This window comes from Rosa chinensis, chromosome 1 (assembly GCF_002994745.2).
Source record: "Rosa chinensis cultivar Old Blush chromosome 1, RchiOBHm-V2, whole genome shotgun sequence".
NCBI lineage: Eukaryota > Viridiplantae > Streptophyta > Magnoliopsida > Rosales > Rosaceae > Rosa > Rosa chinensis.
The window spans coordinates 34,290,968-34,303,744 of record NC_037088.1 but is presented as its reverse complement, the minus strand read 5'-3'; the positions used below and the strand labels follow the sequence as shown (position 1 = coordinate 34,303,744).

The 12,777-nt window shown below is 36.7% G+C and overlaps 1 protein-coding gene across 24 annotated transcripts; it reads left to right on the top strand.

Moving 5' to 3' along the window:
- The first annotated feature begins 862 nt into the window (after window positions 1-862).
- On the top strand, window positions 863-12,427 carry LOC112182496. Of its 24 annotated transcripts, none has more exons than XR_005804354.1 (9): window positions 1,106-1,625; window positions 1,886-2,173; window positions 2,680-2,857; window positions 3,094-4,118; window positions 4,639-6,245; window positions 7,729-7,993; window positions 9,513-9,676; window positions 9,793-10,062; window positions 10,566-12,418. XR_005804354.1 is itself a non-coding variant. In XM_040512390.1 (7 exons), exons 4-7 carry the CDS (start codon window positions 7,849-7,851, stop codon window positions 10,656-10,658), a joined length of 675 nt encoding a protein of 224 aa, XP_040368324.1. In that variant the 5' UTR covers window positions 1,107-1,625; window positions 2,680-2,857; window positions 4,639-6,245; window positions 7,729-7,848; the 3' UTR covers window positions 10,659-12,427. The 24 variants fall into 24 exon arrangements, 6 of the variants coding, with proteins under 6 accessions (XP_040368324.1, XP_040368323.1, XP_040368326.1 ...); XR_005804345.1 differs by lacking the exon at window positions 1,886-2,173 and having other exon boundaries at window positions 1,111-1,625; window positions 10,566-10,723; window positions 11,205-12,416; XR_005804346.1 differs by lacking the exon at window positions 1,886-2,173 and having other exon boundaries at window positions 1,111-1,625; window positions 10,566-10,723; window positions 11,897-12,414.
- The last annotated feature ends 350 nt before the right edge of the window (window positions 12,428-12,777 follow it).

Below are 12,777 nucleotides of genomic sequence, written 5' to 3'. Positions count from 1 at the left end.
AAAATAATTTTTTAGATCTTCGATCTGGACCGTACGATCTGCAGCTTTTGATCTGTACCGTTAATAGAAATGTAATATATATATATATATATATATATCCCGACGGAAGCCACCATCGGCCCAGAACTTCGCCGTCTACAACAGCACCGCCGCCAACGTCGACGTTGCAGGCTAGGGTTTTGGGGTGGTGCTTGAGGAGCCAGAGCGCCGCCGTCGCAGATGAGCTTCAGGGTGGCACAGCAGTTCTCGTTGAAGCCCATCGGGGTTTTCGGGGTTGGCTTGTTGAAATCGCCGACCATGGAATCGATGAAGGGTTCGCCGTAATGGGGCTCCGGTTGGGTGGTGGATCGGTTGTCCGGTTGAGCTGTGGATGTAATCTCCTGCGCGTCGGTGGTGGTTTAACGGAGGACGGAAGGAACCTGGACGAGGACGAAGTCGGGGAACAGTCAACAACCCAACAGTTGCAGATCAGTGGGTCCCATGCCATCAAATTTCTTCTTCACTCGCCTGAAAACCGCACGTCCTCCTCACGCGCCGGATTTAACCATGGTCTGCCTGGACCTTGGTCCATATTAAAATTTTTGGTCATTTTTGGAAAACCTCAACTATCAAATTCAAACATTTCCCTCTCTATTGGGACCTGTCCTTTAATGTAATTTCCACATCAACATTATTGTACGTGTAGCTCTGGATTTTGGTCCAGGAATCTGATTTCTTGATTCTCTCCTATTTTGGTGTCAGAACTTTGTCTTGGTGCTAGTGTAATTTTCCTGAAAATGGCAAAGATGCCTTTGTTTCTGCACCAACCTATGCATGGAGTCATCATTAATGAAACATATGTGATAGTGAGACCACTTAACTCTTCTCATTTCATTTAACTTAACCCTGGTTAAGTTACCTTACTTCCCCTTTAAGTACCTACTGCAACCCTGCACTTCACTCTCAAGCCAACTCTCAACAAGATATCATCTTCACAGGTATTTTCTCAAAGCTTTTTTCTTTCTTCATTATGCTTTTTTTTTTCTTTTTTAATTTTCTGGAACTAGTTTGTAAGAAATTTTTTGTTCTTCTCATTTTTAGTGAAAACATGTCTAATGGCTAATGGATAGTCTTAGCTTTTTGTTCTTTACATCAAAAAATTGGAGTGTAATTGATGACCACTTGAGAAAAGTTTTTGGTCTTATTGAAGGGCTTTCTGAGTTTCTCATGAAGACCACTGAGATTTTGGGATGGATCTTGAGTATTAGCTCATTCAAATCAAGAAGAGAAGTAGGTACTAGCTAGGTAAGGTTTTAGGCTCTGATCTTTAAGAGATTCAGATATCAGATCAGAAAAGAAAAACTAGGCTGGGGGTTAGGCTTAGGAGGTGTAATTAGCTAGTGAAATAGGCTAAACAAAGTGGAACAAGGTGTTAACCCTAACTAATAGCACTTTCATTTCCTCATTAGGCTTAAATGAGAGAGCGGTACACTAAAATAGTAATCATCTGATTTCTCACTGCTCCTCCCTAGCTTCTGCTGATCTTAGTAGAAACAACTCGGTTGGGAAAATTCCGAAGCAATCGGAGGCAATTTCTGGTGTTTAGCGACAAACACCCAAGCTGAAAACACCTCAAATCAAACAAGGTAACAGGGAAGAAGCCATCCAATTTCTCTCTCAAATTGGGTCTTTTTGATCTAGGTTTTAAGGGCATCTTTATTGGGTTTTAGGCATCTGGAATTCACCTCCAAGTTAAAGTTGGAATCTTTATTGGGATTACAGTAGCCTTGTTTAGGATTTTGAATTAAAATGGCTTTTGTGATGCAAGAGTTCGGCTTTTGTGAGGACCAGTCTTCTGGTTTTGATGCAAGTCTGCTTCTTTTTCTACTCTTGAGAGTTTCCACAGAGAAATAAGGAATCGATGAGAAGAAGAGAAGAAATTGAAAACCCAAACGATCCAGACGGAGCTGAATTGCATGTAAGGAGCTGCAAATGACGAGGCGATACTGAAGCGAAGAATGGGCTTCCACAGTCCGATGCTTTTTGGTGTCACTCTGGAAGAAGGGGTTGAGTGTGTTTTTGGGACTCCAGAGTCTCAGTTAATAGAGTCCCGAGTGATGCCAAACACGGGATAAGTCTTGTCATATGAGATAAGCCTATCCTATCCCATCCAGTCCCATGTAACAAACCATAGGTTAGCTGTTGACACTATTAGTGTTATGAGTTTATGCTAAGCTCAAGTTTAGTTTGAGATGATTGATATGAGCTAGAGATCAGCGTCTCTCTCGTCATGTTAAAGCAGCCTAGTATGATGAATTGAAGTCAAGCTGGTCTTTTGAATGGGCTAAGTTTTTGGTTTATGCGCTCTGATGTCTCTGTTGATGCAAAAGGGTTATGTCATGAGCTTATTGTACTTGCATTTAATTTTATGCTTGTGTTACACCTTGTTGGATTCTCATTCAAATTTAATTCGCTGTAGGAAAACAAAAATTTGTCTATGTTTGTATCTGGTTTCATAAATAGGGATACATATGCATCCTTTGCTTATATAATTTTATGTTCCTGAAATGTTCTTTAAATATCTCTGTAACTTGTCATTAATAGCCACTAAAAATCTTAGGAATTCTTGTTTCTTTTGTGTGTTTTGTACTGTTGGTTTTATGTTCATTGCAATCATGACAGAACTCATCTTTGTTGCAGATAAGTTATTTCTCAAGTCCCAGTTGGCCAAACAGAAGATACTGAAATGGAAGACTCGGCACAATCCAGAGCAACTCCCACAATTGAATTGCATGGCGATGAATTCTGGCCACTTTCAGGGAAACCTTTCTTTGATATCATATTCACAAAATCCCATGTCAAACCCCTTTACCAAATGGTAAGTATTATGTTTTCGATTACTGTATATAATAATTTGACTGCATATGACACTGTCATTCTCTCTACTATGGGAATATCTCAAATCAAATAGCCCACATTTTTATTTAAACGCTTTGGATATAAGCTTGTATGCAATCTGTTTAATCAAATTTAAAAAGTAAGGCACTTTTACTCTAATTTGGAATCATCATTCTATTACTCCAGTTCATTGAAATCATTTGTTGCTTCTTAAAGGAGATCCCAGCCAAACTGAATCCAGTATTACCCGCTGGTGCTTCATTTCCTATGGTTCTCAGCTTTGGGGACAAGAGCTGGGAGATGATATATAATGAAACAAAACGTCTTAAATTAGTGGATCGACAATCTTGGAGAGCATTTGTCGATGACAACAGTCTGAAGGCTGGAGATGGATGTATTTTCGAACTAACGGGGTGTGACAGTACAAAAGTAGTATTCAAGGTCCAAATCCTCAGAGGTGACATCCCAGCTGAGCTAGTAGAGAAGTACTCCAGCGAGACAGAGAAACCCATTATTATATAATGATGTTTCCTTTCCGTGGATGTACCAATTTCCTGACTCAGAATTGATCAGGAGCTAATATAATGTAAAGAGCTCAGTAGAGCCTATTCAGAGTACTGCTACATTTTAATATGTTTAGAGCTAGAGAGGTGACATCCAAGCTGAGCTTCTAAAGAAGTTCATCGGTGAGGCAGAGATCGAGTGAATTTCTTGTAATGTAAGGAGAAACTTGTGGATGAAGAGTCTACTTCAAGTTATATATAACCTCTTATTAGTTATAATTTGTTAGGGATAACATCTACTGTCATTTATAATTTATCTGTGGAAAGATTGCTTCTACCAGTCTTTAGGAAGAATTAGATGGGATGATGGGCTAGGGGTTAGGGATAACATCTACTGTCCCCAGTAAAATGAACAAAACTAAGCCCTGATCACCCTGGTCTAGTGAACCAGGCATCTTAAGCCTTCAAAAATAGATGGTCTCAAAAGTCTGACCATCATGAACTAACCATGGTTAAATTTTAACCATAGTAATTTAACCATAGTCCAGATGTTTGTATTCATTCGAGACCACCTAGAAAAGTTCAACCATGGTCCGGATGTCTATATTTATTCGATACTACCTGAAACCACCATGGTCCGGATGTTTGTATTCGAGACCCCCTATACTTTTTCAGTCAGCCTTTTATCATAGCACTCTTCTGGCAGTTCTCACTTCTCACCACAGATCATATTCAAAGGTATTTTCTTAAAGCACCAAGTTTATGTTTCTTTTGTTATTACAATGGCTCTTCTTTTTTTACCTGGAGAATAGGATCCTGTGATGGATTTTGATATTAAGTAAGCTAACTTTGATAGTAAGGAAGAAGAGAAAGGAGTGATTGTAGGGTTTTGATCAGAAAAAAAAATAAAAAAATAAAAAAATTAGATGGGATGATGGGCTAGGGGTTAGGGATAGTTCTGATTCTTCATTGAGTTTAACTGAGAGCAGAGCGGTAGATATGTAGAAAGGCTCACCACCCTTTACACCAATTTAGATAGGTTTGCTGTAGAAAGTGGTTAGAAGACTAGTAAATTGATCTAGTTAGGATTTGTATGGCTAAGCTCACAAATCTAGTTTAAGATGATTGATGATCTCAAGCTAGTTATATTGGGTTCACTATTATGATGAGCTTATGGTTAATTGTAATATTTGATTCTTAATTTTCATGCTGTATGGTATCTTTTGATCAAAAGCATGATAGTACCTCTTGTATGCAGGTAGTACTATATTAAGTCTCAGTTGGCGAGGTAGAAGATTCTGAAATGGGAGACTCATCGGAATCTTTATCAACTGCCATGATTGAATTGCTTCCCTGAAAGTGGCCAAAATTCATCCTCTGTGCAATTGAATCGCAAAGATGGATTTTGGCCATTTCAGGGAAGCTTTTCTTTGGTATCATTCACGCAAAATCACATTTGAAACCCATTTGCCTACTGATCCATATGTAAATAAGGTGGTATGATATCCTTCTGTGTCATTTTCTTTACTTTTGATGAGGGTTAGCATTATCGTAGTCGCTGGTTCTATTACTGGACCTTTTTACAATATCATGAGATAATGTTTTCTTCATAAGTACTGCATGTGATAATGCCCTGTTTTTAATGCATTTGAAATTGTCCTGCCGTTTGCTTAGGAATATCTTAAATTAAAACATGCCATATGTTGTGTCTAAAATAGAATTAGTTGTGGATAATAATGTTATAAACATTGGATCAAGTTAAGATTGCACTTATGTGGAAAAGCAAACAAAGAAGAATATGGAGCCTCAAATTGATCCCAGTTTCGGTTTATATGGTGTAAATAGGATTAAGGTAGATACTCTTCATAGTCAAGTGGTGCATTATTATCTGGATCATGATACATTTCTCCTTATTTATAATATCACGGAGTCCTTAAAATTGTGAGCAAAATCAGGTTGAAAGTAATAAGGAAAACTTATGGATGGAGAGAGTTTTCAGTGAGACATAATGTCTTGCCTTACATCTTGTGAGAGGATAACATTTACTGTCAATAGTAGCATGTAGGAAATTTTTAGAGGAAAGTTTACCTCTAACAGCAATGCCAGGAGCCTTGGATGATGCATATGATGGTCAAGAATGGGATTGATGGTTCACCAGTTTAGAGATTAATTGAAGGTGATGCTCAATATGTTATGACTGAGGTTGACTTTAGCAAGGAAGGTTCGCTCTTGGATGAGATAAGGTTGCTTATTCAGTAATTGCATTCTACGGTTCTACTTGATGGTGTTTCTCTCTTAGGTGTCGTGTTAAGGTGGCACACCATTTTGCTAGGATTGCACTTCATTTGCATGAACCTTTGTTGTGTTTAGAAGCTCCATGGCTTTCATGTTTTGCTAATGATGTTATTGAGTTTTGAGTTCAATGGATTTTATTCACTTTTTCATGATAAAAGAAAAAATCTTAAGTTGAATATTAGAATTTTGAAATATAATGTAGGGGTTGGCTGCATACCAGTTTGACATGACTCGAACTAAATGAAAAAGTTGAGGGATTGAGACATTGAGTGCACCGGTCCTTAGTACTTATCCTATACAAACTCTAATATGAGATTATCTGCTACTACGAAATAAACAGAATGAATTAGTGAGCAATAAGTAACTCAATTTAATTAAAAAGAAAGAAAACAGAACAAGATCTTTTTCTTACTTTTTTGGCTAAAATAGAACTTTTATTTATCAGATGGCAAAGCACTTGCCTCTCAGATCCCAAGTTTCTATTCTGATACACAGAACCACCTTCATTTAAGTACTTACCATACACCTCTCTACTATTCGGCATCTCTAACCAGAAGACCATCTTCAGAGGTAGTTGATGAAAGCTTCTTCGTTTTTTTTGCTTTCTTCATTATTTTAATTATTATGCATTTGATTGTGAATTGTCTGCAACTAATTTGTGAGATGTTCTTTTGTTCATTTTAGTAATCTCATGTGTTATGGAGATTCTTAGCTTTTTTTTGTTTTTGTTTTTTTTTTATATAAGAATTGCAACATTAGTGATGCTCACCAGGTGTTTCAAGACAAGGTTTTAGTTTTAGTGGTGTTGAGGCAATATGAACTATGTCAAAAGAATTATACTTATATCAGCTCATTTTGTTGTATATGTGATGGTAAGCTTGTTTCCTTGTGGTACACCTTTTCCAAATTTTTATAACATTTCCAAAAAACGAAGTTATGTCTGTTATGGTATCTGGAGGACATATGGGGATGGCCTTATGCTCATCCTTTCTAATATGATTTATGTTTCTTGAGCTCCACTAATGCAACATAGTTCTCAAGTATTGTTTGAAAATCTTTGTAATTTGTCATAATAACCACTAAATTATTCTTGTTTGCTTTTCATCACTGAAAATTTCTTTTCTGTGTGTTGCTATATTTTTGGTTTTGTTTTTATTGAAAGCATGATAGTGCAGACCTTTGATAAGTTAGTTGTTAAGCCCCTCTTGGCAAAGCAGAAACCCAGAAATGGCAGATTCAGCCCAACCCTCATTAAATCCCACTGTTGAATTTCATGGCGATGAATTCTGGCCACTTTTGGGGAATCCTTTCTTTGATATCGTACTCTCAAAATCTCATATGAATCCCTTAAATGGTAATTTTCCTTTCAAATTCCCACGTCTTTAATGGATGTTAAAATGCCCTCTGTTTTATCAGTTTGTTTACTATTTATGCCTTTCCATATGATCATATTTAGTCATACCATATGATCTCTACCTCATCATTACTGTGAAGTAACAGTTTGTTCAATGAGGGAAATGTTTGGTCAATTTGAACATAAATAATTTCTTATTTTCATATAAAGGGTTAAGAGTTATCTTATTCGAACTAATAATTAGTTTACCATCCACCAAACCCCTTTTTTGCCATGGCACCAAATGTTTATTTGAGCCTAGAGACCTATGAAGCTGAGTGCAAAATGATTCATTTGTATGTGGGGAAGGTCATTTGATTGCTAAATTATAAGCTCAGTTTGATCTTTCTTGGTCTGATAAACTCAATTTGATTTCTTTGGTTAGTCAATATGGTTGTTTCTGGTTAGACATTTGCAAAATGTATGATGTTTTCTTCGTTACGTTCTGCATTTTCTTAAACTGAATGTTGCCATCTTTTCCTTTGAAATAGCTGGATTATAAGCTGATAACCAAGATTTTAAGCCAAGCAGAAAACTTTAGTTTACCCAAATTTGGGATTATCATTTTATTAGCTTCATTCTAGTTCATTGAAATAATCGTTTATTTAATATAGTGGATCCCATCCAAACTTCATCGAATACTACGTTCAATCCCTACAGTTCTCACCTTCGCAGGCAGGAGCGGGGAGATGACATGGAATGGATCTCACAAAACTAGTAAAAGCTTTGATAGAAAGTGATGGAGAATATTTATTGATGACAACAATTTGAGGCTTGGACATGGATGTGTGTTCGAACTTATGGAGTGCAGCATTACAAGACTACTATTCAGAGTCCAAATCCTCAGAGGTGACATCCCAGCTGAACTTATCATCTGTGAGGATGGGGAGAAAGCCATTGTTTTGTAACAATATTGCCTTTTCAGGTGCTAATATAATGTATAAAATTATGTATGGCCTATTAAGTGTACTTGTACAGTTTTTTTTTTTTTTTTTTAGCTCTTAATATTACTTCTTCAATATGTTAGTTGTATGTGTACCTGTAGTTTAATTTGACAGTATCTTGTTTTAGAAACGTTACTATGCTTGTGTTTATGCATGTGTTATATGCAAGAAAACAAGAGTTCAGTGTCTAATGACCCTTTTCAGGAGAGTCTTTAGTCTTTAATTTCTTGTTCAAGTAGGCTCTGATTGAATGTTTCTGGTTTATACAGATACAATGTCATACTTTCTGATCAGCTACATTTGAGAGAATCACATCTATGGTAGATTAGGACTTATTATTTTAAAGATTACTTCTGGCAAGAAGTAACCCTACCCTCAGCCTCTGTCCAACTCTTACAGTTGAATATATGATAAGATCTTTCATTATATTCGTGTTTGAGATTCAAGGTTGTAGTATATGTTGATTGTGGAGCAATGAAAGGCTGAGATTGAAGATGGGTGATCTAGCTAATAAGCAGTCTTGTTATGGGGTGTTTGCCTTAACTTTTGAGCTTTTGCATTAAAGGCGATTTATAGTATTTTTGGCCAAGTTTTTATGCGGTAAAGTATAGATGAAACAGTGTAATTTTGTGACTCGTCAGCTATGGATTGTAATCTTGTTTTATATGCCAGTTTTGGCATCATAATTTCTTCATGAAAGTTTCTCCTCTTTTTTTTTTTTGCTTGTGTATTGGGAAATGAAAAGTTTCCAAGTTGTTCAAAGAAAGTAGATGTGATTCCTTTAGCTGATCAGAAAATATGACATTGCATCCGTTGGTCTCGTGAACTTTTTGCAGAATCAGAATCATGGTACGTTATAAAGTTTGAGAGGGAGGTCCGCACAATCATGGTTATAAAGTTTGAGTGGGAGGTGCACGCAGGAAAAGTATCACGCATGTACTCCCTTTAAGGCTTTTGATTATGAAGGGTCTCCTTCTCCAAAACTCCAAGGCATCACACCTACTTTGTCATTTTGCCAGTGACTTTTCTCTTATATGAGCACAAATGCACAATGTATGTCTTCGCTTTTAAGTTGAAAGAAACCAATGCTCCTCTTTTCCCTTTTAGCCCCTTGATCATATTCACTTCTCAGTCCATTCTTAACTAGCTCTCTCCTACCAGATTTTGAAAGGTATAATTTCTTAATTTCTTCATTAATCGTTGCAACTTTATTTCTGGGTTACGGTTCCTTGATCGGTCCCTATAAGCACGTTTTTGTTTAGTTTTCAAAGTGTAATTCTGCATTTGCTGGCGGCTTTTCAGGAATTACTGTGTGAGAAAGTAAATTTTTCTATCACTCATTTCATCAACAATGTTGTGCATGTTGAAAACTGCTTCTGAAATTCTGATCAGCATCCAATTAGTAACAACTAGGTGATGAAATGGCTTAGATAGTCTACTGACCGGTTTAATGGTATTATATGTCTATATGCTTCATAGGCTTCTATCTTTAATTTTCAGGTAATTTCTTGGCTGATTTTCCTGAAATGGGAGATCCTGCAAGCCAATCCTCCTCATCAGATCCCACGATTGAATTGCATGGCGATGAATTCTGGCCACTTTCAGGGAAACCTTTCTTTGACATCATCCTCGCAAAATCACATGTCAACCCCAAATGTCAAATGGTACATAACTATATATTTATATCCCTTCACTAAACTAAACTCCCATATATAAGTGCTCACAAGCTTAATTTAGTCTAGTTCATGAAATAATCATTGAATTAACTGTAACAATGTAGTCGATCCCATCCAAACTACATCCACTACTACTGTCCTGTTCAGTCCCTGTGGTTCTCACTTTTGGGGGCAAGACTTGGGAAATGACATGCAATACAGCAAACAATGCTCAGAAGTTCTTTGATAGACCGTCGTGGAAAGCATTTGTTGACGACAACAATCTGAAGGTCGGAGATGGGTGTGTGTTCGAACTTACGGAGTGCAGCAGCACAAAGCTGGTATTTAGAGTCCAAATTCTCAGAGGTGAAATCCCAGCTCAACTTCTAGACAAGGTCAGCGGTGAAAATGCAGAGAAACCCCTTGTGATTCTTGATTAGTTTGAATTTGATGGCATTACTATTATAATTTGAATTGTGAATTGTGATTCAGTAATCCATCTCACTTTGGAGGTTGACCTCTGTTAGAGCCTATTTATTGTGCTACACTTGAAAGTTGACATGATCTTTTTGTTCATGTGTGAGCATCTAGTTTATATTGTATGACTACCAACATCAAATTTCAATAACTTTTCTCATTCTCTCTCTTAACCAATTTAGTCTCACCATCTCATAATGGAAGCTTTCTCTAAATTGTATCGGACGTTTTAGGATAAGCGGTAATGATATTTGTGAAACAAGGGAAAGACCGAAAGACTAAGAGTCAATTATGAAATGAGAATCAAATTCTTGATCAAGGACATCATCATCTTATCAACCACATGTACTAAAATAAAGTTTCAGAACATAACATACTCTTAGAGAAGCAAATTTCTTGTCTGACTCAATTATTGCAGCAGGACACTCTGGTGGCAATCAAGTTTGGGAGAACTCTGTTTATAGGGGGTACGAAGAGCAAAGAACCGTTTTTTGTTTCATATAGAAAAGAATAGCGTTTCAAATAGAAACGTAGATCCTTAAGCCCTTCGGACTCGGCACCTCTGAGTGATCTTCTAAGGTATTTCTTCGAATTCGTCTACATTTTCTGGGTCTGAACTCGTATGCCTAAACGCCAATACCTTTGTTCTTTTTCACTTTCACATTTTCATTCACCATGCATTTTTTGGTGACAACATGCATTTGTCCATTGCATGAATGTTAGCCATGTAAAAGATATTAGCTCCCTTCTGTAATGCGTGAGATATTTGCTCTCAAGCTTTGTGGGTTTCAGACTTGAGACATTGATGTTTGTGGTTGTTCTGTTTTTGTTTGTTACATGCACTTTCCTCTGATATTCATATAGGTAGAATGCTGGTAGTATCCGTTTCTCTCTTCAAGAAAGGATTGTCGTTGTAATACTAAGATTAACGACTAGATAATGACTCGAAGACTTTCCCCTTTTTCAAGAAAGGATGTGGTGATGATATAGATACCACATTTTTTTTAAGTACAGTCCTACAGGAACCAACCTTGGAAACTTACCAACTGATTGGTTGCAGAGTAAAATCTCCGATTATCATTCTAATGATCGGGACAAAAATTCGAAGACAAGCACCTGATGTCTACCTTTTGTACACATTTATATAGGAAATTTCAAAAGTTGCCATGTCGCTTCGATCCAGCTCAGTTCAGTAAGTTCAGGAATTTGGTATAGTGTAGTATCGAAAAAGTTGCAGCTTCTTTGCTTGTGTTGTTATCTTCCGAGAGTTGATGTCAGGGAGAAACGAATTGGAGGTGATTCATTCATTCTGAGGGATTCACCTATTTGGAAAAATAAAATATTTTACAGTAATGTTGGCACTCATAATACCTTGAATCATACTTGGACCTAGTGTCAAGATTTGATGAACCTAAAGCTACAAATAGAAATTGCTTCTTCTCTGATTAGATATGGCTCGAATGCTGATCCGCGTTCAGTCAACAGTCAACCGTGTTCAAGATACTAGGGAAGTTTTGTTGAGCCTATATGATTTCTTGTTGGTCACAGAAGAGTTTTCTACAAATGTTGTATTCAAAAATGCTGCATTGATAGGTAGAATAATTATGTGCAGGTTCTGCTGGGTGAAACTCCTGATTATAAAGGAGAAACTGACGGTTATGTTTGTGTTATGTGATAAAAACGGATGTGCCGTATAGTCTTTTATTGACATTATCCATGTTTTTGACATTGAACTTTCTTCGCTTAAGTCAGCTGCTGGGTCATTCTTCTCAAAACATGGGCTAAGTTTGTCAAAATTACGTGCAAATGGTTCAATGGACATATTATTATGAAGAGAAGATTCAAGGTCTTCAAAGTCTCACCTGGGCCCTTGCTGAGGAAAGATTGTAGGTTGCAGTCTTATTCCGCTACTATCTACTCGAACAGCTTCTTCCACTTGGATTACAATGCTCTTCATAACGTGTTGCGGTGTTGATAAATGCCTATCATTCAATTTACTGATGTTTCACTTTGGAGTATGGAGTTCTGGATGCTTATATGGTTAAGGTCTCAGAAATAACTTTAGATTGGAAAGCTATATGGAGTTGATATGTGTTGTAATCTTGACGTCTTTTGCCTTGCTAGTGTATTCTCTTAGGCTTGACTGAGTACTTCTTGTCCTCTATTGTACTTTGTTACAGTTTCTTCTCCAAAAATCAGTGGTCAGTCTGGTATCGCCAGTCTAAATATTGTCAACTAATGACCATCAAGGCATCAACAGACTGTTGATGCAATACTTTCTGAGTTTCAGGGATTCGGGACTACTTGTATGAATGGTCGCAGTTGAAACTACTTTTCATGATAAGTGCATATCTATACTATTATTAAGAGAAGAGACTTTGTTAGTCAAAATTGAAAAATTGTACCAAAATAACCCTGAAATATTAATAAACTTTCATACTCATAAAATATAAAGGGATAATATAGTCAAATTACAAAAGAAACAGAAAAATATGAAAAGAAAAATAGATAAACTTATGTATTGAAAAATAGGAAAATAGATAAATATGTGGGAGAACTACCAACTCCATAAATAACTATCCACTAAATCCATGTTCTCTGCAAATAACTACTCACTATCTGTTTACACAATG

Coding starts and splice junctions, on each gene's coding strand:
- LOC112182496 (XM_040512390.1), top strand. CDS start 7,849: ATGGATGTGTGTTCGAACTTATGGAGTGCAGCATTACAAGACTACTAT. Junction 9,677..9,792: donor TCAACCCCAAATGTCAAATG/GTACATAACTAT, acceptor GTAACAATGTAG/TCGATCCCATCCAAACTACA. Junction 10,063..10,562: donor CAGCTCAACTTCTAGACAAG/GTCAGCGGTGAA, acceptor CAATTATTGCAG/CAGGACACTCTGGTGGCAAT.